The sequence below is a fragment of the Lynx canadensis genome, chromosome E2 (genome assembly GCF_007474595.2).
Source record: "Lynx canadensis isolate LIC74 chromosome E2, mLynCan4.pri.v2, whole genome shotgun sequence".
Classification (NCBI taxonomy): domain Eukaryota; kingdom Metazoa; phylum Chordata; class Mammalia; order Carnivora; family Felidae; genus Lynx; species Lynx canadensis.
The window spans coordinates 58,495,326-58,520,159 of NC_044317.1; the positions used below are offsets into that span (position 1 = coordinate 58,495,326).

Here is a 24,834-nt window from a genome sequence, read left to right on the forward strand (position 1 = left end):
TCGCTCCCTCCCTCCTCCACCCTCTCCCTCTGTCTCTCGAGCACACACACAGTCGTAGGTCTGAAGCGTCTCAGGACAGCAGGCGACGCAGGGTGGCAGAGTTGATCATGTGCCTCAGTCTCCCCATGCGTGAAATCGGGGTAAGGATGGTTATCAGGGGGTGGTTAGAAGGATGAGCCGGGTGGATCTTTGTAAGGAGCTCAGAACGCCCTGGTCTGTTGCAGTGCCGCGCACTGTGCACGCTGCAGCCGCTAGTTCAGGGGGTGGCCGGGAACAGGGCCAGGGAGGAGACGGCAGAGTGAGGGGCCAGTTGGGGCCGTTTCTAGGCAGCAGGACGGCAGGACGGATGCTTCCACGGTGTGTCCTGAGCCCTGGGGGTGCAGCGGTGACTAAGCCACAGCGTTCCCGCCTTCACGGGGCTTATGTTCCAGGGGCGGGAGGGGGCTGGGCGCACGGACATTCACCAGGGTGACGCTTGTTGAAAACTGTTAAGGACAAATATGAAGAAATTTTGCAGGAAGTCATGACCAAATGAAAGCAGCATGAGAGGATGGGAGGGTAGGAGCACCTGGGTGGCTCAGTCGGTTGAGCGTCCGACTTCGGCTCAGGTCACGATCTCACGGTCCGTGGGTTCAAGCTCTGTGTCGGGCTGTGTGCTGACGGCTCAGGGCCTGGAGCCTGCCTCACATTCTGTGTCTCCCTCTCTCTCTGCCCCTCCCCTGTTCGTGCTCTGTCTCTCTCGCTCTCAAAAATAAATAACCATTAAAAAATAAATTAAAAAAAAAAAGAGGATGGGAGGGTGGATAGGACGAGTTGAATGAGCATCATTAGGTATCAGTTTTATCTGCTCCTTTTCACTGGGGGTGTGTGTGTTTGGGGACCACACCATTATCACCAAAAGTAGTAGGGGCTGGGCTGGGGAGAGGGTCATGGGAGCCGAGGCTCCCCACGCCTCAGTCAGCTTGCCCTGCTCCTGCAAGGGGCCTCAACTTCCCTTTTAGCTCCAGCCCTGGCCCCTCCCTTGAATCTGGGCTAGAATATCCCACTCCCTGCTTAATAGGCATCTTAGAAGTGGCTTAGCTCACACCGTGCAAAGCTGTTTGGTGGCTCCTCGAAAGTTAAGCAGTTATCACACGACCTGGCAATTCCACGCCTATGCATCTGCCCAAAGAACCGAAAACGTACGCTCACACGAAAACTTAACGCGCGAGTGTTCATAGCAGCGCTATTCATAACACCCCCAAAGCGGAGACCACCCGGACGTTCACCAACAGAGGAACAGATCTACGCGGTCTATGCGGACAACGAAATATTATTCCGCCTTAGTGAGGAACGGGGCACTGATACGTTACATCGCGGGTGAACCCGAAAAACAGCACATGAAAGAAACCAGACACAAACAGTCATATGCGGTATGATTGCTCTTATACGAAACGTCCACAGGAGTCAGATCGATAAAGCCAGGAAATCTGGTTAGCGGTTGCCTGGGGCTGGGGGAGAGTGGAAGAATGGGGAGTGGCTGCTTTGGGGTGATAGAAATGTTCTGAATTGGTGGCAATGGTGGCACATTACCGGTGTCCTAAGTATCATTGAACGGTACACTTAAAAATAGTTTAAAGACTATCGGGCGCCTGGGTGGCTCAGTCCGACTCTTGATTTCGGCTCAGGTCATGATCTCGTGGTTCATGAGATCGAGCCCCGAGTGGGGCTCTGCACTGACAGCTCGGAGCCTGCTTGGGATTCTGTCTCTCTCTGCCCCTCCCTTGCTCATGCACGGTCTCTCTCTCTCTCTCTCTCTCTCAAAATAAACACATAAACACTTTTTTTAATGGTTAAAACAGTAAACTTTACGTTATGTGTATCTTGCCACAATTTTAAGAAGCGAAAAACCCACCAGCATAGGTCAGATGACATCAAGCGTTGCCCTGTCGAAACCGCCCAATGGCTTCCTGTCACACCCAAAATAAAATGCAAACCCTTCTCCCTGTCCCTGTCCCTTCATGCTTTTCCAGGTCCCGTGTCCAAGAGGGTCCCTTCTTCCTGCCTGTGCATTTGTTGTTCCTCTGGCCTGGAACCCTCCCCCCCGCCTTGTTGCAGATATCGGTCTGACCCACCCCCTTCCTTCCTTCAGGCGCCCTTCACGTGTCTTCTCAGTGTCCCTCCCTGCCCTGTCTAAACTAGCACCTCCAGCCACTCTGGTCCCTGCACCTGCTTTCTGTCTAGTTATGGGTGCCATCTCTACCTGCCGCATTATACGTGCAGTGGCCCACTAGACTACGCACTGCATGAAGGCAGACTTTTTTTTGGTCTTTCTTGTTCATGGTTGTGTCCACAGCACTATGGCATGGATGAATGTTGAAAGATGTATGAGAGGTGGGTCTTCTCTCTCTCTCTCCCCCTCCCCCACTTCAGACAAAAACACTGAGGTTCCAAGAGGGACTATCATTTGCCTAAGCTTTACAGTGCCCAAGCATCGGAGCTAGGCTTTGAACTCAGGGCTCAGGGCACTGCCACCTGTAGGGCATGGGTCCCTTTATTCCATGCAGACAAACGGGGGTTGACATGCATCCAGACACACCTCTTTCATCAGTGAATCCACATGCATGCAGCGATGTGGATTTCTTCATTCATTGAGGGCTGCCACATACGGTTGGGCAGGTTGTGCACTGCACAAGGAGCTCTGGTTGCGAGGCTGGAATCCAGCCAGGCTCTCCTCCTTAAGGCGTGCTGATGGGGCTGCATCCATCTGGGGGAAGGTGCACCCTTTAGAACTCACACGAGGGTGCCATCTGCCTGCCAAACCGTAGCCGCAGGGGAGCTGCATTGGACCAGGGGGTACCTTTGTCTCATTTGCATAAAGGCACCAAATGGGCTAGCGGTTTGCTCTCTCAGTCCCCATTCTGTGCCAAGCTTCCGGCTGAGCTCCACGGACACAACTCTTCCCTCTGCTAACAGAGTCCCATTATCTCCTCCAACTGCTTACACATGCACATACCCAGGGAGACACAACTCCAGGCCATTGACAACTCTGGGGAGTGGGGGAGGGGGACCACAGCATACATCCCTCAAACCCAGCAATGCACCCAGACACACACACACACACACACACACACCACCTCTGTTAGTGGAGGGACCCATAACCTCGTACCCTGCCTTATGCCTCCGGAAGGAAAGTGGACACACACCTAGGGACACAGTGGCCTGTCCAGACACAAGGATACAGGAGGACTGATTCTTCCCTTACACAACACACATACACACACACACACACACAACAGGATATGCACGCAATGACGGAGAACACGGGACACCCACGCCATGTGCCAGACACAACGCACAAGGACACCCAATGTCATCCTGGCGGCACACCTGTAGGCCTCCTCCCAACACACAGATACACAGATACACAGCTCCGTGAGGACACACAACCGTTCCACCCACAGGACACAATCTCAGTTGTGACACCCTGGGACCACACATAGCTCCCAATACAGCCAGAGACCTGCCCAAACCAGCTCTACATGGACACACGACCATACACATCACAGCCCACAGTCATGCAACCTCGTGGGTATACACACACACACACACACACACATGAGCAAACACACCCTCACCCAGCGGTGGAGTCTGGAAGCAGGCACGTGACAACTCCCCCCCCCGCCCCCCCCGCCCTTCTCGCACCCCTTACACACACAGGCACTTTCCTCCCCCCACAGCTGAAGAGAAAAGGGGCCCTCACCCCAATCTCTTCCCTCCCTGCACCCCAGTCTCCTCCCTCTCTGCCCCATGCATGCTCAGCGGCTCAGGGCCAGAGGTCTGGCTGTGTCCCTTCCCCAGCCCCCCCCCCCCCCCCCCCCCGCCTAGGACCCGAGAGACATACAGACAGAGATCTGGGGAGCCAACTTGAGGAGGGTTTCCAGAGGAGGCTCCTGGGACCCTCGCAGCACTGTGCCCCACACTCCACACCCTGCTCCTGTACCCTCTCCAGATTCTGCCAGCTGGGGTGGGGGCCAGGTGAGTCGCCTTCTGAGATGTGTGGCAGCAGAGAGAGATGGAGCAGGACAAGGAGAGAGACTTGGGGGTTTGGGGGGAGACTCAGAGAGAGGAGGAGAAAGACCCAGGGAGGACACAGAGATGTGAGAGCAGGGGGAGACCCCGGGAGGACAGAGACCCAGAGTGGGGGTGCAGTGAGGGGGAAGACAGATACTCACAGGAGGGGCAAAGACTCAGAGAAGTGGGGTTCTGAGATCAACAAACCGAGAGAGAGAGAGAGAGAGAGAGAATAGAAGCCCACAGAAGGGTGAGACCCAGGAAGTCAGAAGCCCTGAGCTGGTGAACTCGGGGCGGAGAGGGGTTTGGAGGTGGTGGTGGAGGGGCGCTGAGGATGCACGGCGGGTATGGAGAGAGAGAGAGAGAGAGAGACGCTGGGGGCACGCAGGGTCCGGGGGGGCATGATATTCCCCTAGGAATATCTGGGATTGAGGTGAGGGGTCCATCTGGGGTAGGGATGTGGAAAGCAGGCGAGGGGAGAGGGTGTGGGTTCAAGTCCAGGTGCTCGGGCTGGGGGAGCAGAGCGGAGGGGGAAGGGGAGGGGTCCGGATGGGGGGCGGGGATCGCAGTCCTGGGCGCCCAGGCGGAGAGGACTCAGAGACAAGGACCCTCCCTGGGCACGCTCCCGGCGGCCGGCCCGTCCCTACACCTTCCTGTCTCTGGCACCTCTCTGACTCCGGGTATCTCCGCTGTCCACCCTTCTCCCGGACCCCGCCTCCCACCGGCCCGCCGGCGGCCTCTCCTCTCCAGCCGGATCTGCCCTGGGCCATGGTCCTCTTAGCCTGTGTCTCTCTCTCCAGGTCTCATCGCTTCTCTGTGTCCCGAGTCTCTGTCACACGTTCTTTTCCCGCCCCCCCCCCCCTCCCGGCGGTGTCCCGTTCTCGGAGTCTGTTTTCTGTGTGCCAACACTTCCCTTCTTCCCCTTGTCCCATCGTCTCTGTCTCTCTCCGGCCTGTCTCTGTGTCCCCCCCCCCCCCATCCCCATGTCTCTCTGCCTCTCTGACTCTGTCTCTGTCTCTATGTCTCTTTCCCAGGTTTGCTTTCTACAGATCTCTGTCCCTCTGGGTGTCTCTGTGTCCCCTACCCTCACCCCACCCCGGTCCCCGGTCTCTCTCGCCGGTCCCCCTACTCTCACTCAGGCCCAGGTTGGAGGGGCGGGGTGGGGGGGCGCTGCAGCGGGAGCTGTGTGTTCCCAGCGCAAAATAGACTCCTGTTGCCATGGCGACGCGAGCGCGGCCTCCGAGACGCGAGGCATCAGGCTGGGGGGTGAGGAGGGGGGACACCTGGATCCGGAAGGCGGGGGCCGGGGGCGCCTGGAGGAGCGGGGAGGAGGGGACTCCTCGGTCCCCGGGGAGAGGGGGTGCTGGGCGCTCTGACGCCGGGTTCCGCGGACGGGGCCTTCTGGGAGGGGTCTGGGATTCCAGGATTGGCGGGGGGGGGGGTGGGGGCGGACTCTGATTCCCCGGTGGGGGCGGGCTGGTGAGGGCTCCGACTCCTGGGTCTCTGGGGGATTCAGAGGTTGCCTTCTTAGGTCCCCGAGGTTGGAGGTGGGGGCTGGGGGCCAAGGGCTGAGAATCTCAAGGGGTTGGGGAGCCTTGACAGGGGGGCCTTGACTGGGGGCTCCGCGGAGTCCCGACTCCCAGATCTCCACGGGGGCTGCAGAATTCTGGGAGCCCCCATGTGGATCCCCAGACTCCTGCGTCTTAGGGGAGCAGGAAGCACTCAGAGGAAGCGGTCTGTCCTTCCCAGCCATTCATCCACTCACCCGCGTACCTGCCTCTTCCTTCCTCCCCGTCCCCGTGCCTCAGTTTCCCCCTCCGCACCGGGGTGCGGTCGCGCTCACCTCACTTTCACGGAGTCGGGACCCTTGGGGAGTCGGGGGCGGCGGCGGGCGGCGGCGTGGGGGGCCGGCCGGGGAGGCAGAGCGAGCGCGTGTCTGCGAGCCAACCGGCTGGGCGTGTGCGCGCCGGTGGGGGGCGGCCGGCAGCGTGCGGGGCGGGCGACCCGGCCGGCAGCTCCGGTCCGCGCAGATGTGGCTGGGCCAGCCTCGCCTTTGCCTCGCGCCGGCTGGGAGCAGGGGAGAGGCACCTCCCCCTCCCCACCTGCTGGGACCCCTCTTCCCCCCACCCGCAGCCCCCACTCGCCCCCGGGATACCCCCCAAATCCAAGAATGGTTCGGCCCACAGCCACATCAATGTTTATTCGGCAAGTCCGGGTCCCACAGCCTGTGACACTCCCTCCCCCTCCCCTTCCCGCCTCTTGAAGTGGCCCGGGGCCGAGCCCCGCCCCCAGCTCTGCTCAGCCAACTGCCGCCCAGCTTCCACGAGTCTCATTTGCATTTCCGGGAGCTCCGGCCCAATGGCAAGGCAGCTCTCCACCTCCCCTCCCGAGGGGGTGGCGCTCCCGGTGGACTGCACCACTGTTGGGATTCCGAGGATGGGGGCAAAGTGATTCCACTGAGGTCCAGATGACAGGAGGGTGGTCTTCGGGGTGAGGAGTTCAGCGGAAGAGGGGGTTCTGGCCTTGGAAGAGGCCCAGCAGCCCGCTGTCTGGCGCGGGCTCCTTGATGATCTTCTGGATCTGAAGGGGGAAGAGGAGGGTTCAGGGAGTCAAGAGTCCCCGTGTCTGTGACAATCTGGAAGGGCACTTCTTCATTTTCATCCGCCTTGCCCTCTTGGCAGCGACAGGCCAAACCAACCACTCCCTCTTCTCACAACTTTTCCTCGGGCCTCCCTTCCACCATAGCCGCCTGGGTTACGATCACCTGCCATCTTGGTCCACTTGTCTGGCTTGCTGCCAGTAGGCTCTGTCCTGGAGCTTCTGGTCTATACCCTGCTCCTGTCTCACCTCTCCCATCCCTCAGCTGCCAAATCCGGCCCACGCCTTTTGCCCCTCAACTCCAGACTGTGATCCAAGTGCCTCTTACACAATAGTGTTCCCCCAACCAGTAGACCACAGGAGCATAGATGCTCAACCCGCCTCTCTGGGGCTGCCCTCTCCCAAAGCCCCACAGTGCACCCGTCAGCAAGCCCCACCCTGCTTGCCTCCAGAAACATAAGCACGATCTGCATCCCCACTGCCTCCACTCTGGTCTCCCGCCCACATCCACGGGCCACCCGGGACCAACCTGCAGGTCTGGCTCTGGCCAGCTCCCTTGGGCAAACCCCTCCACTCCGGGAAGACACGGGTCTGGGTGCTCTCTGCCTCCTCCCCTGTCACGCTCACCGAGCGCTCTGCATGGCCCACTCCGGTTCTTTGAATAGGGCGAGTTCCGGTCCACCTGCAGCCCTCTGCCTCAGCTGCTCCTTTGGCCAGGAACACTTTCTGGACGGCCGCTGCCCCTCCCACTGCAGGCCTCCGCTTAAGGGCCATCCCTGCCGGGAGCCCCATCCTCTCTCTCACACACTCTCAACACTCCCTTCCAGCGCCTGACCACAACGTGGAACCGAATGCGCCCTGGCTTTGGCTGCTGCCCCAGGACCTGCCCCGTTGGTTGGCCCATAGTAGGTGCTTAACAAGTAACGCAACGGAGCTGGCCTAAGAGGAGGCACGAGGGCGGACTCAGAGGGCTGGGGCATGTCCCTTCATCCTGAGGGCCAGCAGTGTGACTCAGCTGGGGCTACCTAGGCAGACCCGGGCACTAGCAAGGCCACCTGGTGGTGGTGGCTGCGGGGGACGCAACTGAGGGCCAGAGACGGGAGGAAGGGACGGAGGTGGGGGTCAGGGGCTCCCACGCAGGGCTTCTGGCGGACTGTTTGTTCGTGTCTGCCTCCCACCCTCACTTCACTCTAAACCCACCTTTCACCAGGAGGCCTCCCACACCACCCGCACAACCCCTCCTCTGCACCCCGACACTGCCAGCCCCTCCCCTGCGTTCTCGCTCTCTCCCCCGCCCTCACGGCCACCGACAGCTTCCCTTGCCCTTCACGGTGTTGACGGGACTTAGAGCTCGGCCGCCAGGAGGCAGCAGCCTGCCGTGCTCCCAGATGTAGGCTGTCAACCACCACGTGGCGGGCGCTGAGAAGGGAGACCAGGGAGGGGGGGGGGGAGGGGGCGGGGCCAGTACCTCCTTAAACTGGGGGTGGGCGGCGTCACCCACCAGCTGCAGAATGAGCCCCTCACTGGTGGAGAGGAAGGCGCCGCTCTGCCGCATCCGGGCCAGTGCCACCAGCCTGTCCACCTGGCTGCGCGGGAGACGGAGGTTGTTGGTGCCTCGGCCCGCACGCCCAGACGCCCGGCAAGGTTGGCAGGGATCCCACTCCTCCCAGACACGCCCCCTGCGCCCACGTGCACCCACCCCTCAGCAGGACCCCCTCACCTGCGGGACGAGCAGGCATCCACCACCACATGGACCTGCAGCCCCCGGTCCAGGAGGTCCAAGGTCGTGTTCTGGGGGCGAGACATGTCGAGGGCAACCTCAACCCCAGACGAGAACAGGGGCCTGGGGAGGGGGACGGGGATGAGGGAGCCTCAGATCAGGGCAGGGGGCCCCCATGTTACAGCAGGGGCCTAGGGCCCCACGGGAGCACGAGGTAGAGAGGGGTCCTGGGAGGGATGAAGGTCCCAGGTCAGGAAGGGGGTCCTGCCGGGAGGACAGAGGGTTCGGGGTCAGGGAAGGGTATCCTTTTGAGGATGGAGGTTCCCAGGGGTTAGCCGGGGGTCTCACCAAGATGCAGGCCTGGGTCTCAATGCCACAGAGGAGCACGGAGCGCAGCTGGGGCCGCGCGTCTAGCTCCTGTTGCACCGCGGGCACCATGCTGAAGCAAGTTTTGGCCAGCGGCCGCAGGCCTTCAGCACCCAGCTCGGGCACCGTGGGGCCCAGGCCTTCTGGGTACTGCTCCGTCAGCACAGCCGGTACCTCCAGCAGCCTGGCCACCTGCGCTAGGGAGGGGAAACAAAGGCCTGAGCCCGAGGGAGGGGCCTGTGGGGGCAGGACTCCTGGGTCTGAGGGAGGAGGGGGCTGGGGGTCTGGACTCTGGGTCTGAGGGAGGAGGGGTGGGGGTCTGGACTCCGGGTCTGAGGGAGGAGGGGGCTGGGAGTCTGGACTCCTGGTCTGAGGGAGGCGGCGCTGGGGGTCTGGACTCCGGGTCTGAGGGAGGAGGGGGCTGGGGGTATGGACTACTGGGTCTGAGGGAGGAGGGGCATGGGGGTCTGGACTCCTGGGTCTGGAGGGAGGAGGGGCCGGGGGTCAGGACATCCTGGGTATGAGGGAGGAGGGGCCGGGGGTCTGGGACTCCCTGGGTCTGAGGGAGGAGGGGCTGAGGGGTCTGGATCCTGGGTCTGAGGGAGGAGGGGCGGGGGGTCAGGACTCCTGGGTCTGAGGGAGGAGGGGCCGGGGGTCTGGACTCTGGGTCTGAGGGAGGAGGGGCCGGGGCCTGGACTCCTGGGTCTGAGGAGGAGGGGCTGAGGGGTCTGGACTCTGGGTCTGAGGGAGGAGGGGCAGGGGGTCAGGACTACTGGGTCGAAGGAGGAGGGGACGGGGGTCTGGACTCCTGGGTCTGAGGGAGGAGGGGCCGGGGGTCAGGACTCCGGGTCTGAGGGAGGAGGGGCCGGGTGTCTGGGACTACTGGGTCTGAGGGAGGAGGGGCCGGGGGCCATGGACTCCTGGGTCTGAGGGAGGAGGGCTGAGGGTCTGACTCCTGGGTCTGAGGGAGGAGGGGCCGGGGGTCGGACTCCTGGGTCTGAGGGAGGAGGGGCTGGGTCTGGACATCCTGGGTCTGAGGGAGGAGGGGCTGGGGGTCTGGACTCCTGGTCTGAGGGAGGAGGGGGATGGGGGTCTGGACTCCTGGGTTGAGGGAGGAGGGGGCTGGGGGTCTGGACTCCTGGGTGAGGGAGAGAGGGGCTGGGGGTCTGGACTCCTGGGTCTGAGGGAGGAGGGGCTGGGGGTCTGGACTCCTGGGTCTGAGGGAGGAGGGGCTGGGGGGCAGGACTCCTGGGTCTGAGGGAGGAAGGGTTATGGGGGCTCAGGACTCCAGGGTTGAGGGAGGAGGGGCTGGGGGTCTGGACTCCAGGGTCTGAGGGAGGAGGAGCTAAGGGGTCTGGATTCCTGGGTCTGAGGGAGGAGGGACTGGGGAGCAGGACTCCTGGGTCTGAGGGAGGAGGGGCTGGGGGTCTGGACTCCTGGGTCTGAGGGAGGAGGTCCTGGGGGTCTGGACTCCTGGGTCTGAGGGAGGAGGGGCTGGGGGCAGGACTCCTGGGTCTGAGGGAGGAGGGGCTGGGGGTCTGGGACTCCGGGTCTGAGGGAGGAGGGGCTGGGGGTCTGGATCCTGGGTCTGAGGGAGGAGGGGCTGGGGTCTTGGACTCCTGGGTCTGAGGGAGGAGGGGCTGGGGGTCTGGACTCCTGGGTCTGAGGGAGGAGGGGGCTGGGGGTCTGGACTCCAGGGTCTGAGGGAGGAGGGGGCTGGGGATGTAGACTTCTGGGTCTGAGGGAGGAGGGGGCTGGGGGCCCGGACTCCCGGGTCTGAGGGATGAAGGGCTGGGGGCCTAGACTCCTGGGTCTGAGGGAGGAGGGGCTGGGGTCTGGACTCCTGGGTCTGAGGGAGGAGGGGGCTGGGGCAGGATTCCTGGGTCTGAGGGAGGAGGGGGCTGGGGGTCTGGACTCCATGGGTCTGAGGGAGGAGGGCTGGGGGTCTGGACTCCTGGGTCTGAGGAGGAGGGCTGGGGGTCTGGACTCCTGGGTCTGAGGGAGGACGGGCTGGGGGCCTGGACTCCTGGGTCTGGGGAGGAGGGGCTGGGGGTCTGGACTCCAGGGTCTGAGGGAGGAGGGGGCTGGGAGTCTGGACTCCCGGGTCTGAGGGAGGAGGGGGCTGGGGCAGGACTCCAGGGTCTGAGGGAGGAGGGGCTGGGGTCTGGACTCCTGGGTCTGAGGGAGGAGGGGCTGGGGGTCTGGACTCCTGGGTCTGAGGGAGGAGGGGCTGGGGGCCAGGACTCCTGGGTCTGAGGGAGGAGGGGCTGGGGGCAGGACTCCTGGGTCTGAGGGAGGAAGGGTATGGGGGCCAGGACTCCAGGGTCTGAGGGAGGAGGGGCTGGGGGTCTGGACTCCTGGGTCTGGGGGAGGAGGGGCTGGGGGTCTGGACTCCAGGGTCTGAGGGAGGAGGGGGCTGGGAGTCTGGACTCCCGGGTCTGAGGAGGAGGGGGCTGGGGCAGGACTCCAGGGTCTGAGGGAGGAGGGGCTGGGTCTGGACTCCTGGGTCTGAGGGAGGAGGGGCTGGGGGGCAGGACTCCTGGGTCTGAGGGAGGAGGGGCCTGGGGTCTGGACTCCTGGGTCTGAGGGAGGAGGGGCTGGGGGTCTGGACTCCTGGGTCTGAGGGAGGAGGGGGCTGGGGTCGGGACTCCAGGACTGTGAGGGAGGAGGAGGTTGGGGATGTTAGAACTTCTGGGTCTGAGGGAGGAGGGGGCTGGGGGCCCGGACTCCCGGGTCTGAGGATGAAGGGCTGGGGGCCTAGACTCCTGGGTCTGAGGGAGGAGGGGCTGGGGGTCTGGACTCCTGGGTCTGAGGGAGGAGGGGCTGGGGGGCAGGATCCTGGGTCTGAGGGAGGAAGGGTATGGGGGCCAGGACTCCAGGGTCTGAGGGAGGAGGGGCTGGGGGTCTGGACTCCAGGGTCTGAGGGAGGAGGAAGCTAAGGGGTCTGGATTCCTGGGTCTGAGGGAGGAGGGACTGGGGAGCAGGACTCCTGGGTCTGAGGGAGGAGGGGGCTGGGGGTCTGGACTCCTGGGTCTGAGGGAGGAGGTCCTGGGGGTCTGGACTCCTGGGTCTGAGGGAGGAGGGGCTGGGGGTCTGGACTCCTGGGTCTGAGGAGGAGGGGGCGGAATCCTGGTGTGAGGGAGGAGGGGCGGGGGGGGGGCGTCTGGACTCCTGGCTCTGAGGGAGGAGGGGCTGGGGGTCTGGACTCCTGGGTCTGAGGGAGGAGGGGCTGGGGTATGGACTACTGGGTCTGAGGGAGGAGGGGCTGGGGGGCAGGACTCCTGGGTCTGAGGGAGGAAGGGTATGGGGGCCAGGACTCCAGATTCTGAGGGAGGAGGGGCTGGGGGTCTGGACTCCAGGGTCTGAGGGAGGAGGAGCTAAGGGGTCTGGATTCCTGGGTCTGAGGGAGGAGGGACTGGGGAGCAGGACTCCTGGGTCTGAGGGAGGAGGGGCTGGGGGTCTGGACTCCTGGGTCTGAGGGAGGAGGGGGCTGGACTCCTGGTCTGAGGGAGGAGGGGCGGGGGGGGCGTCTGGACTCCTGGGTCTGAGGGAGGAGGTCCTGGGGGTCTGGACTCCTGGGTCTGAGGGAGGAGGGGGCTGGGGGTCTGGACTCCTGGGTCTGAGGGAGGAGGGGCTGGGGGCAGGACTCCTGGGTCTGAGGGAGGAGGGGCTGGGGGTCTGGACTCCTGGGTTCTGAGGGAGGAGGGGGCTGGGGTCTGGACTCCAGGGTCTGAGGGAGGAGGGGGCTGGGGATGTAGACTTCTGGGTCTGAGGGAGGAGGGGGCTGGGGGCCCGGACTCCCGGGTCTGAGGGATGAAGGGCTGGGGGCCTAGACTCCTGGGTCTGAGGGAGGAGGGGCTGGGGGTCTGGACTCCTGGGTCTGAGGGAGGAGGGGCTGGGGGTCTGGACTCCTGGGTCTGAGGGAGGAGGGGGCGGGGGGTCTGACTCCTGGGTTGAGGGAGGAGGGGCTGGGGGTCTGGACTCCTGGGTCTGAGGGAGGAGGGCTGGGGGTCTGGACTCCTGGGTCTGAGGGAGGACGGGCTGGGGGCCTGGACTCCTGGGTCTGGGGGAGGAGGGGCTGGGGGTCTGGACTCCAGGGTCTGAGGGAGGAGGGGCTGGGAGTCTGGACTCCGGGTCTGAGGGAGGAGGGGGCTGGGGCAGGACTCCAGGGTCTGAGGGAGGAGGGGCTGGGGTCTGGACTCCTGGGTCTGAGGGAGGAGGGGCTGGGGGGCAGGACTCCTGGGTCTGAGGGAGGAGGGGGCTGGGGTCTGGATCCTGGGTTCTGCGGGAGGAGGGGCTGGGGGTCTGGACTCCTGGGTCTGAGGGAGGGGGGGGCTGGGGTCGGACTCCAGGGTGTGAGGGAGGAGGAGGTTGGGGGTGTAGACTTCTGGGTCTGAGGGAGGAGGGGGCTGGGGGCCCGGACTCCCGGGTCTGAGGGATGAAGGGCTGGGGGCCTGGACTCCTGGGTCTGAGGGAGGAGGGGATGGGGGTCTGGACTCATGGGTCTGAGGGAGGGGGGGCTGGGGGGCAGGACTCCTGGGTCTGAGGGAGGAAGGGTATGGGGGCCAGGACTCCAGGGTCTGAGGGAGGAGGGGCTGGGGTCTGGACTCCTGGGTCTGAGGGAGGAGGAGCTAAAGGGGTCTGGATTCCTGGGTCTGAGGGAGGAGGGACTGGGGAGCAGGACTCCTGGGTCTGAGGGAGGGAGGGGCTGGGGGTCTGACTCCTGGGTCTGAGGGAGGAGGTCCTGGGGTCTGGACTCTGGGTCTGAGGGAGGAGGGGCTGGGGGTGGACTCCTGGGTCTGAGGGAGGAGGGGGCGGAATCCTGGTGTGAGGGAGGAGGGGCGGGGGGGGGCGTCTGGACTCCTGGGTCTGGGGGGGGAGGGGCTGGGGGTCTGGACTCCTGGGTCTGAGGAGGAGGGGCTGGGGTCTGGACTCCTGGGTCTGAGGGAGGAGGGGCTGGGGGGCAGGACTCCTGGGTCTGAGGGAGGAAGGGTATGGGGGCCAGGACTCCAGGGTCTGAGGGAGGAGGGGCTGGGGGTCTGGACTCCAGGGTCTGAGGGAGGAGGAGCTAAGGGTCTGGATTCCTGGGTCTGAGGGAGGAGGGACTGGGGAGCAGGACTCCTGGGTCTGAGGGAGGAGGGGCTGGGGGTCTGGACTCCTGGGTCTGAGGGAGGAGGGGGCTGGACTCCTGGTCTGAGGGAGGAGGGGCGGGGGGGGCGTCTGGACTCCTGGGTCTGAGGGAGGAGGTCCTGGGGGTCTGGACTCCTGGGTCTGAGGGAGGAGGGGCTGGGGGTCTGGACTCCTGGGTCTGAGGGAGGAGGGGCTGGGGGTCTGGACTCCTGGGTCTGAGGGAGGAGGGGGCTGGGGTCGGACTCCAGGGTGTGAGGGAGGAGGAGGTTGGGGATGTAGACTTCTGGGTCTGAGGGATGAAGGGCTGGGGGCCTAGACTCCTGGGTCTGAGGGAGGAGGGGCTGGGGGTCTGGACTCCTGGGTCTGAGGGAGGAGGGGCTGGGGGTCTGGACTCCTGGGTCTGAGGGAGGAGGGCTGGGGGTCTGGACTCCTGGGTCTGAGGGAGGACGGGCTGGGGGCCTGGACTCCTGGGTCTGGGGGAGGAGGGGCTGGGGGTCTGGACTCCAGGGTCTGAGGGAGGAGGGGGCTGGGAGTCTGGACTCCCGGGTCTGAGGGAGGAGGGGGCTGGGGCAGGACTCCAGGGTCTGAGGGAGGAGGGGCTGGGGTCTGGACTCCTGGGTCTGAGGGAGGAGGGGCTGGGGGGCAGGACTCCTGGGTCTGAGGGAGGAGGGGCTGGGGTCTGGACTCCTGGGTCTGAGGGAGGAGGGGCTGGGGGTCTGGACTCCTGGGTCTGAGGGAGGAGGGGGCTGGGGTCGGACTCCAGGGTGTGAGGGAGGAGGAGGTTGGGGATGTAGACTTCTGGGTCTGAGGGAGGAGGGGGCTGGGGGCCCGGACTCCCGGGTCTGAGGGATGAAGGGCTGGGGGCCTAGACTCCTGGGTCTGAGGGAGGAGGGGCTGGGGGTCTGGACTCCTGGGTCTGAGGGAGGAGGGGCTGGGGGGCAGGACTCCTGGGTCTGAGGGAGGAAGGGTATGGGGGCCAGGACTCCAGGGTCTGAGGGAGGAGGGGCTGGGGGTCTGGACTCCAGGGTCTGAGGGAGGAGGAGCTAAGGGGTCTGGATTCCTGGGTCTGAGGGAGGAGGGACTGGGGAGCAGGACTCCTGGGTCTGAGGGAGGAGGGGCTGGGGGTCTGGACTCCTGGGTCTGAGGGAGGAGGTCCTGGGGGTCTGGACTCCTGGGTCTGAGGGAGGAGGGGCTGGGGGTCTGGACTCCTGGGTCTGAGGGAGGAGGGGGCGGAATCCTGGTGTGAGGGAGGAGGGGCGGGGGGGGGCGTCTGGACTCCTGGGTCTGAGGGAGGAGGGGCTGGGGTCTGGACTCCTGGGTCTGAGGGAGGAGGGGCTGGGGTCTGGACTCCTGGGTCTGAGGGAGGAGGGGCTGGGGGGCAGGACTCCTGGGTCTGAGGGAGGAAGGGTATGGGGGCCAGGACTCCAGGGTCTGAGGGAGGAGGGGCTGGGGGTCTGGACTCCAGGGTCTGAGGGAGGAGGAGCTAAGGGGTCTGGATTCCTGGGTCTGAGGGAGGAGGGACTGGGGAGCAGGACTCCTGGGTCTGAGGGAGGAGGGGCTGGGGGTCTGGACTCCTGGGTCTGAGGGAGGAGGGGGCTGGACTCCTGGTCTGAGGGAGGAGGGGCGGGGGGGGCGTCTGGACTCCTGGGTCTGAGGGAGGAGGTCCTGGGGGTCTGGACTCCTGGGTCTGAGGGAGGAGGGGCTGGGGGTCTGGACTCCTGGGTCTGAGGGAGGAGGGGCTGGGGGTCTGGACTCCTGGGTCTGAGGGAGGAGGGGGCTGGGGTCGGACTCCAGGGTGTGAGGAGGAGGAGGTTGGGGATGTAGACTTCTGGGTCGAGGGAGGAGGGGGCTGGGGGCCGGACTGCGGGTCTGAGGGATGAAGGGCTGGGGGCCTAGACTCCTGGGTCTGAGGGAGGAGGGGCTGGGGGTCTGGACTCCTGGGTCTGAGGGAGGAGGGGCTGGGGGGCAGGACTCCTGGGTCTGAGGGAGGAAGGGTATGGGGGCCAGGACTCCAGGGTCTGAGGGAGGAGGGGCTGGGGGTCTGGACTCCAGGGTCTGAGGGAGGAGGAGCTAAGGGGTCTGGATTCCTGGGTCTGAGGGAGGAGGGACTGGGGAGCAGGACTCCTGGGTTCTGAGGGAGGAGGGGCTGGGGGGTCTGGACTCCTGGGTCTGAGGGAGGAGGGGCTGGGGGTCTGGACTCCTGGGTCTGAGGGAGGAGGGGCTGGGGGTCTGGACTCCTGGGTCTGAGGGAGGAGGGGCTGGGGGTCTGGACTCCTGGGTCTGAGGGAGGAGGGGCTGGGGGCCAGGACTCCTGGGTCTGAGGGAGGAGGGGCTGGGGGCAGGACTCCTGGGTCTGAGGGAGGAGGGGCTGGGGGTCTGGATCCTGGGTCTGAGGGAGGAGGGGCTGGGGGGCAGGACTGCTGGGTCTGAGGGAGGAAGGGTATGGGGGCCAGGACTCCAGGGTCTGAGGGACGAGGGGCTGGGGGTCTGGACTCCAGGGTCTGAGGGAGGAGGAGCTAAGGGGTCTGGATTCCTGGGTCTGAGGGAGGAGGGACTGGGGAGCAGGACTCCTGGGTCTGAGGGAGGAGGGGCTGGGGGTCTGGACTCCTGGGTCTGAGGGAGGAGGGGGCTGGACTCCTGGTCTGAGGGAGGAGGGGCGGGGGGGGAATCTGGACTCCTGGGTCTGAGGGAGGAGGTCCTGGGGTCTGGACTCCTGGGTCTGAGGGAGGAGGGGCTGGGGGTCTGGACTACCTGGGTCTGAGGGAGGAGGGGGCTGGACTCCTGGTGTGAGGGAGGAGGGGCGGGGGGGGGCGTCTGGACTCCTGGGTCTGAGGGAGGAGGGGCTGGGGGTCTGGACTCCTGGGTCTGAGGGAGGAGGGGCTGGGGTCTGGACTCCTGGGTCTGAGGGAGGAGGGGCTGGGGGGCAGGACTCCTGGGTCTGAGGGAGGAAGGGTATGGGGGCCAGGACTCCAGGGTCTGAGGGAGGAGGGGCTGGGGGTCTGGACTCCAGGGTCTGAGGGAGGAGGAGCTAAGGGGTCTGGATTCCTGGGTCTGAGGGAGGAGGGACTGGGGAGCAGGACTCCTGGGTCTGAGGGAGGAGGGGCTGGGGGTCTGGACTCCTGGGTCTGAGGGAGGAGGGGGCTGGACTCCTGGTCTGAGGAGGAGGGGCGGGGGGGGGGTCTGGACTCCTGGGTCTGAGGGAGGAGGTCCTGGGGGTCTGGACTCCTGGGTCTGAGGGAGGAGGGGCTGGGGGTCTGGACTCCTGGGTCTGAGGGAGGAGGGGCTGGGGGTCTGGACTCCTGGGTCTGAGGGAGGGGGGGCTGGGGGTCTGGACTCCTGGGTCTGAGGGAGGAGGGGGCTGGGGCAGGACTCCAGGGTCTGAGGGAGGAGGGGCTGGGGTCTGGACTCCTGGGTCTGAGGGAGGAGGGGCTGGGGGTCTGGACTCCTGGGTCTGAGGGAGGAGGGGCTGGGGGTCTGGACTCCTGGGTCTGAGGGAGGAGGGGCTGGGGGTCTGGACTCCTGGGTCTGAGGGAGGAGGGGGCTGGGGCAGGACTCCAGGGTCTGAGGGAGGAGGGGCTGGGGCCAGGACTCCTGGGTCTGAGGGAGGAGGGGCTGGGGGGCAGGACTCCTGGGTCTGAGGGAGGAGGGGCTGGGGTCTGGACTCCTGGGTCTGAGGGAGGAGGGGCTGGGGGGCAGGACTCCTGGGTCTGAGGGAGGAAGGGTATGGGGGCCAGGACTCCAGGGTCTGAGGGAGGAGGGGGCTGGGGGTCTGATTCCTGGATCTGAGGGCGGAGGGGGCGGGGGGTCAGGATTCCTGGATCTGAGGGAGGAGGGGCTGGGGGTCAGGACTCCTGGGTCTGAGGGAGGAAGGGTATGGGGGCCAGGACTCCTGGGTCTGAGGGAGGAGGGGCTGGGGGCCAGGACTCCTGGGTCTGAGGGAGGAGGGGCTGGGGGCCAGGACTCCTGGGTCTGAGGGAGGAGGGGCTGGGGGTCTGGACTCCTGGGTCTGAGGGAGGAGGGGCTGGGGGTCTGGACTCCTGGGTCTGAGGGAGGAGGGGCTGGGGGTCTGGACTCCTGGGTCTGAGGGAGGAGGGGCTGGGGGTCTGGACTCCTGGGTCTGAGGGAGGAGGGGCTGGGGGCCTGGACTCCTGGGTCTGAGGGAGGAGGGCTGGGGGTCTGGACTCCTGGGTCTGAGGGAGGAGGGGGCTGGGGGTCTGATTCCTGGATCTGAGGGCGGAGGGGGCTGGGGGGTCAGGATTCCTGGATCTGAGGGAGGAGGGGCTGGGGGTCAGGACTCCTGGGTCTGAGGGAGGAAGGGTATGGGGGCCAGGACTCCTGGGTCTGAGGGAGGAGGGGCTGGGGGTCTGGACTCCTGGGTCTGAGGGAGGAGGGGCTGGGGGCCAGGACTCCAGGGTCTGAGGGAGGAGGGGGCTGGGGTCGGACTCCAGGGTGTGAGGGAGGAGGAGGTTGGGGATGTAGACTTCTGGGTCTGAGGGAGGAGGGGGCTGGGGGCCTGATTCCTGGGTCTGAGGGAATAGGGGCTGGGGGCCAGGACTCCTGGGTCTGAGGGAGGAGGGGGCTGGGGTCGGACTCCAGGGTGTGAGGGAGGAGGAGGTTGGGGATGTAGACTTCTGGGTCTGAGGGAGGAGGGGGCTGGGGGCCTGATTCCTGGGTCTGAGGGAATAGGGGCTGGGGGCCAGGACTCCTGGGTCTGAGGGAGGAGGGGGCTGGGGTCAGACTCCAGGGTGTGAGGGAGGAGGAGGTTGGGGATGTAGACTTCTGGGTCTGAGGGAGGAGGGGGCTGGGGGCCTGATTCCTGGGTCTGAGGGAATAGGGGCTGGGGGCCAGGACTCCTGGGTCTGAGGGAGGAGGGGGCTGGGGGTCTGGACTCCAGGGTCTGAGGGAAGAGGGCTGGGGGTCAGGACTCCCTCATCTGAGGAAGGAGGGGCTGAGGGCCTGAGGCCTGGTCTGAGGGAGGAGGGGCTGGGGTCTGGGTCCTGGGTCTGAGGGAGGAAGGGCTGGGGGTCTGGACTCCTGGGCCTGACGGAGGAGGGGGCTGGGGGCCCGGACTCCCAGGTCTGAGGGATGAAGGGCTGGGGGCCTAGACTCCTGGGTCTGAGAGAGGAGGGGGCTGGGGGTCTGGACTCCTGGGTCTGAGGGAGGAGGGGGCTGGGGTCGGACTCCAGGGTGTGAGGGAGGAGGAGGTTGGGGATGTAGACTTCTGGGTCTGAGGGAGGAGGGGGCTGGGGGCCCGGACTCCTGGGTCTGAGGGATGAAGGGCTGAGGGCCTAGACTCCTGGGTCTGAGAGAGGAGGGGGCTGGGGGTCTGGACTCCTGGGTCTGAGGGAGGAGGGGGCTGGGGTCGGACTCCAGGGTGTGAGGGAGGAGGAGGTTGGGGATGTAGACTTCTGGGTCTGAGGGAGGAGGGGCTGGGGGCCAGGACTCCAGGGTCTGAGGGAGGAGGGGCTGGGGTCTGGACTCCTGGGTCTGAGGGAGGAGGGGCTGGGGGGCAGGACTCCTGGGTCTGAGGGAGGAAGGGTATGGGGGCCAGGACTCCAGGGTCTGAGGGAGGAGGGGCTGGGGGTCTGGACTCCTGGGTCTGAGGGAGGAGGAGCTAAGGGGTCTGGACTCCTGGGTCTGAGGGAGGAGGGGCTAGGGGTCTGGACTCCTGGGTCTGAGGGAGGAGGAGCTAAGGGGTCTGGACTCCTGGGTCTGAGGGAGGAGGAGCTAAGGGGTCTGGACTCCTGGGTCTGAGGGAGGAGGGCTGGGGGTCTGGACTCCTGGGTCTGAGGGAGGAGGGTCTGGGGGTCTGGATTCCTGGGTCTGAGGGAGGAGGGGCTGGGGGTCTGGACTCCTGGGTCTGAGGGAGGAGGGTCTGGGGGTCTGGACTCCTGGGTCTGAGGGAGGAGGGGGCTGGGGGTCTGGACTCCTGGGTCTGAGGGAGGAGGAGCTAAGGGGTCTGGACTCCTGGGTCTGAGGGAGGAGGAGCTAAGGGGTCTGGATTCCTGGGTCTGAGGGAGGAGGGGCTGGGTGTCAGGACTCCCTCATCTGAGGGAGGAGGGGCTGGGGGTCTGGACTCCTGGGTCTGAGGGAGGAGGAGCTAAGGGGTCTGGACTCCTGGGTCTGAGGGAGGAGGGCTGGGGGTCTGGACTCCTGGGTCTGAGGGAGGAGGGGGCTGGGGGTCTGGGCTCCTGGGTCTGAGGGAGGAGGGGCTGGGAGCAGGACTCCTGGGTCTGAGGGAGGAGGGGCTGGGGGTCTGGACTCCTGGGTCTGAGGGAGGAGGGGCTGAGGGGCCTGGACTCCAGGGTCTGAGGGAGGAGGGGCTGGGGTCTGGACTCCTGGGTCTGAGGGAGGAGGGGCTGGGGGCCTGGACTCCTGGGTCTGAGGGAGGAGGGCTGGGGGGTCTGGACTCCTGGGTCTGAGGGAGGAGGGGGCTGGGGGTCTGGACTCCTGGGTCTGAGGGAGGAGGGGGCTGGGGGCCCAGACTCTGGGTCTGAGGGAGGAGGGGGCTGGGGGTCTGGACTCCTGGGTCTGAGGGAGGAGGGGGCTGGGGGTCTGGACTCCTGGGTCTGAGGGAGGAGGGGCTGGGGTCTGGACTCCTGGGTCTGAGGGAGGAGGGGCTGGGGGTCTGGACTCCTGGGTCTGAGGGAGGAGGGGCTGGGGTCTGGACTCCTGGGTCTGAGGGAGGAGGGGCTGGGGGCCAGGACTCCTGGGTCTGAGGGAGGAGGGGGCTGGGGGTCTGATTCCTGGATCTGAGGGCGGAGGGGGCTGGAGGGTCAGGATTCCTGGATCTGAGGGAGGACGGGCTGGGGGGGCAGGACTCCTGGGTCTGAGGGAGGAAGGGTATGGGGGCCAGGACTCCACGGTCTGAGGGAGGAGGGGCTGGGGGGCAGGATTCCTGGGTCTGAGGGAGGAGGGGCTGGGGGTCTGGACTCCTGGGTCTGAGGGAGGAGGAGCTGGGGGTCTGGACTCCTGGGTCTGAGGGAGGAGGGGGCTGGGGTCGGACTCCAGGGTGTGAGGGAGGAGGAGGTTGGGGATGTAGACTTCTGGGTCTGAGGGAGGAGGGGGCTGGGGGCAGGACTCCTGGGTCTGAGGGAGGAGGGCTGGGGGTCTAGACTCCTGGGTCTGAGGGAGGAGGGGCTGGGGGCCTGATTCCTGGGTCTGAGGGAGGAGGAGCTGGGGGTCTGGACTCCTGGGTCTGAGGGAGGAGGGGCTGTACCTTGAGCATGCGGGCGGCCACAGAGACTATCTGGGGGAAGTAGGCGACATGGCGGAACTTCTCCTGCATGTCACACAGGAAGAGGACAGACGACCCAGGGAGGACTCGGCCCAGGTTGGGCCTCACAGCTGCCATGTCCTGGGGTTGGGAGAGGTGCGAGAGGGAGGAGCCAGTCAGGGCAGGGGCTTTGACTCCCTGTCCAGGGTCCGTGCACTCAGACCCGTGAGGGTCCCACACAGTCCTTTGGAAACCTCCCCCTTCCCATGTGCTGCCCTTTGTGTCCGCAGATCCCTGGGCCCGGAATCCATTTGTTTCTTAATACGTCCTACTCGGCTGGGAGGTCACTTTCCCAGGGAAGCCTTCTCTGACCTTGACCACCTGGTGCTCCCAATCTCACTCTCCCAAGGTTCCTGGGAAAGCCTTTTCCTTCCAGGATACACGGCAACATCAAGGTCACCCTCTGCCCTCCACAAGGAACACTCCAACTGGGATCCTCACCCTGCCCTTCGGGGTGGGGGTGGGGAACAGAGGAGGGAGGTGAAGGCCGGAGGGCCCACAGCAGGTAACAGGGCGCGGGTGTGATTCCGGATGAAAACCAGAGCCCAGGTGCAGTGGCAGTGTCCTGAGTGAGGCTCTTCAAGTCTGACTCCCCCTACGCAGCCTCTGAAACTCAGTTTACCCTCATGCAACAGGCCGGTGCACCTGCACAGGGGACTGTTAATCATCTGCAGAAAGAATGAGACACTGCTACATGCTACATCACGGGTGAACCCCAAGATCGCCGCGCCCACGAGCGAGGCCAATCACCAGAGGCCACACGTTGTGGGAGCCCATTCACGTGAAACGTCCACAGGGATCCAATCCAGAGACAGGGAGCAGACTGGTGGGGGGCTGGGGCGGGGACAATGAGGGCTGACTGCCTCCCGTGTGCGGTGTTGCTGCTGGGCTGATGAGCACATTCTCAAACTAGGTGGTGGCCACGGTTCTGCAACGTCATGAATACTTGTTAACTGCCACTTAATGGTACGCTTAAATACGGTCGAAATGGTCAATTTCGTGACTTGTACTTTAGCACAATGAAAAAAGGCGGGGGCGGGGCTGTTGGAATCACCTGCAGCCCTGTTACAGGGGAGGCCACTGAGACCCGAGGGGTCCACGACTTGCCCCCGGTCCTACAGGACTAGAGGACAGCAAGCCCCCCCCCCCCCCCCCCCCCCCCCCCCCCCCCCCCCCCCCCCCCCCCCAGTCAGAGCAGCTCCCTCTCCAGCATCTGGGCCCCGCCTCCGAGAGTCTCAGCCTGTCCCAGCCCATATGCCCAGGAGGCTTGAGTCCCGGGGTCCCCAGTTGCTGCTCAACTGGGGGTTCTGGCCCCGCTCATGTCTGCACGTCTCACGCCCTCGGCGTGTTCACTCATTTACTCGTTAACTTATGTGGGACATGGGAGACCCTGCAGACCCAGGGGAAGGTGAAATGGTTAATACGGGGGAAGTCTGGAGGCTGGCTGGTGGGCGCACAGGCTGTTTATGACGATTCTTTGAAATGAACACATCTACTGTAGAAAATGTTTTCTATGGGCAACATAGTGTAGAAACAGTGTAAAAACTCATGGGTGGTTACAAGGAAGAATTTTATGCTATGTGAATTTTGTCTAAAAAGAAAAAAAAAAGGAATGGAAACTCCCACAAAAACAAAACCGCACTGAATGAATTAATCACATTAATTACGACTGCGATCAGTGCTGGGATTTCGAGGGAACCTGATCTATCTTGGCAGAGTCTGCAAAAGTCTCCCCCGAGGAAGTGGAGGGAGAGAGAGAAAACAATCTTTCTGAAAACACAAGGTTGACTCTGTTACTCCCCTGTCTTAGCCCCCACCTTCCAGGGCTGCTCTCAGGTCCTCAGGACTAAAATGTAACCTGCTCAGGCAAGGCGCCCGGAACCATCCCAGCCAAGTCCTTCCCCTGTGTGGTTCCCTCCACCCGGGCTGCTCTCCTCACTTCCCTTCTAACTTTTCAGGAGACAGGAGGGACAGGGTCAGATCAGGGCTATCATGGCTGAAAGCCTAGGTAGGACAGGGTGTCTGAAGCCACAAAGATCTCCCTTTCAGGCTGGCAGGAGTGTGTTTTGCAACAACCCCCAGGGAAACACATGTGGCCAAGGTTTCTCAAAGTTCTAGTTACATGAACCCTGTGACCCAGAAAATGTGCTAAGTATTTGCCCTGCAGACATACACGTGAAATGACACAAGGTTATTCCCTACCAGACTTTTTGGTTATTCATTATGGGACTTTTCTGCTGAGCAAAGGAATGGAAATACATGTAAACATCTATGGTTAGGGTTCTGGTTATGTAAGTTATGGTACAGTGTGTGATAGGTTGTCTGGTCCGTAATATATACAATACAATACTTAGATAAGCTGAGAACCCAGCAAAACCAATCTGTGTTAGTAAAGTTATAATGGTTATCATTGGGCAGCAGTAAAGAAAGGGGCACAAGGCAGGGGGGCTTCTGCGATGCAGTGGGGAGTTCTACTTCTGGATTTGGATGTTGTTTACACCAGAGCGTTGGCTATGTGAAAAGTTATTTGAGGTATTTGTGATTTGTATGTGTGGCTTTTCCCCCCTGGATATGCAGTATACTTCCATAAAAAGTTTTCAAAGTATCAGATAAAAGGGTGGAGGCCAGGAGAAAACCGGGGCTGGAGTCTAGGTGGACAAAGGTGAGGCCTGGGCTCCACTTTAGGCAGAGAGAAGAGAGAGGAGGAGGCAGGACAGAGAGATTCAGGGGGCAGGTGCCGCTGGCTGTGGGGGAAGGAGCAAGGAAGAAGATCTACAGGTTTCCGGTCCGTGGGTGGTAGGTCCTAGGGACTAACTGGGGACCTGGAAAGGGGAAGTGGTTTGGGGGAGATGAAATACTGAGGGTGGAGGGTGGGGAGTGTGTGTGTGTGTGTATGCGCGCGTGTGAATGTGGAGAGGTCTGGGCTGGAGACTGACTTAGAAATGCTGTTAGGGAGAGAGAGATCTGAGCTCCAGGTGGGGGGAGTCAAAGGCCGGAGGAGGAGGGGCAGTAGCGGGGGAGGGTGGAGCGTGCAGCCCTGCAGCCCTTCGGCCAGGATTCCCTGGCAGTGTGACCCTGGGCAAACTTCACGCTGTCTGAGCCTCAGTTGCCTCATCGGAGAAATAGGGGTCAAACTAACCCACCCCATAGGGACGATGCAAAACTCGGCCAGTGATGCACAAAGGGCGGGCGCGACCCGTGGAAGGTTCGAGTCCCCGGTCAGCCAATTCTGTAGGGCCGGCAGGAGTCCTCGCCCTGGCTGTGTCACCTCGGCCCGGACGTCCTGGCAAAGCCTCAGTTTCCCCACTTGAAAAGCGGGAAGGTCAGCGCCCCCGAGGCGCTGGGGGGCCTTACCCGGAAGGCGCTGGTTTCCAGCCTGGCCCGCCCCTCCGCTGGAGAGGCCTGGGGGACACTCACCGCTCCGAGCCGGGACTCACGCAGCTCCGGTCCTCCCGCCCCTTTCCAAGGCAGGGTCACCGTTTTGCACTGTTCCGACACGTGGCCCGCCCCCGCGGTCCGCGTCCCGCCCACCCAGGCCGAGCCGCCCAATCGGCGCTCGCCAAGCTCTGCCCCCGACCCTGAGGCCGGCCAACCTACAAGCGGAGCTGCTTAGCCCTCCTTGGAGGGGCGGTGCCGGGCAGGATGTCCATCCTGAGAGCGTGATTGGTCCGCCGGTGGGAGGGGGCGGGAA

The 24,834-nt window shown here is 64.3% G+C and overlaps 1 protein-coding gene across 4 annotated transcripts; it reads right to left on the minus strand.

Annotated features, from left to right (window-relative positions):
* Positions 1 to 6,227: 6,227 nt before the first annotated feature.
* Positions 6,228 to 24,638, minus strand: ISOC2 (isochorismatase domain containing 2). Of its 4 annotated transcripts, XM_030298389.1 has the most exons (7): positions 24,561 to 24,622; positions 21,585 to 22,071; positions 21,087 to 21,224; positions 8,720 to 8,929; positions 8,372 to 8,442; positions 8,120 to 8,237; positions 6,228 to 6,633 (listed from the first exon to the last, which is right to left on the minus strand). In XM_030298389.1, exons 3-7 carry the CDS (start codon positions 21,219 to 21,221, stop codon positions 6,553 to 6,555), a joined length of 615 nt encoding a protein of 204 aa, XP_030154249.1. In that variant the 5' UTR covers positions 21,222 to 21,224; positions 21,585 to 22,071; positions 24,561 to 24,622; the 3' UTR covers positions 6,228 to 6,552. The 4 variants fall into 4 exon arrangements, with proteins under 4 accessions (XP_030154249.1, XP_030154247.1, XP_030154250.1 ...); XM_030298387.1 differs by lacking the exon at positions 21,585 to 22,071 and having other exon boundaries at positions 24,561 to 24,638; XM_030298390.1 differs by lacking the exon at positions 21,585 to 22,071 and having other exon boundaries at positions 24,498 to 24,581.
* Between the last annotated feature and the right edge of the window lie 196 nt (positions 24,639 to 24,834).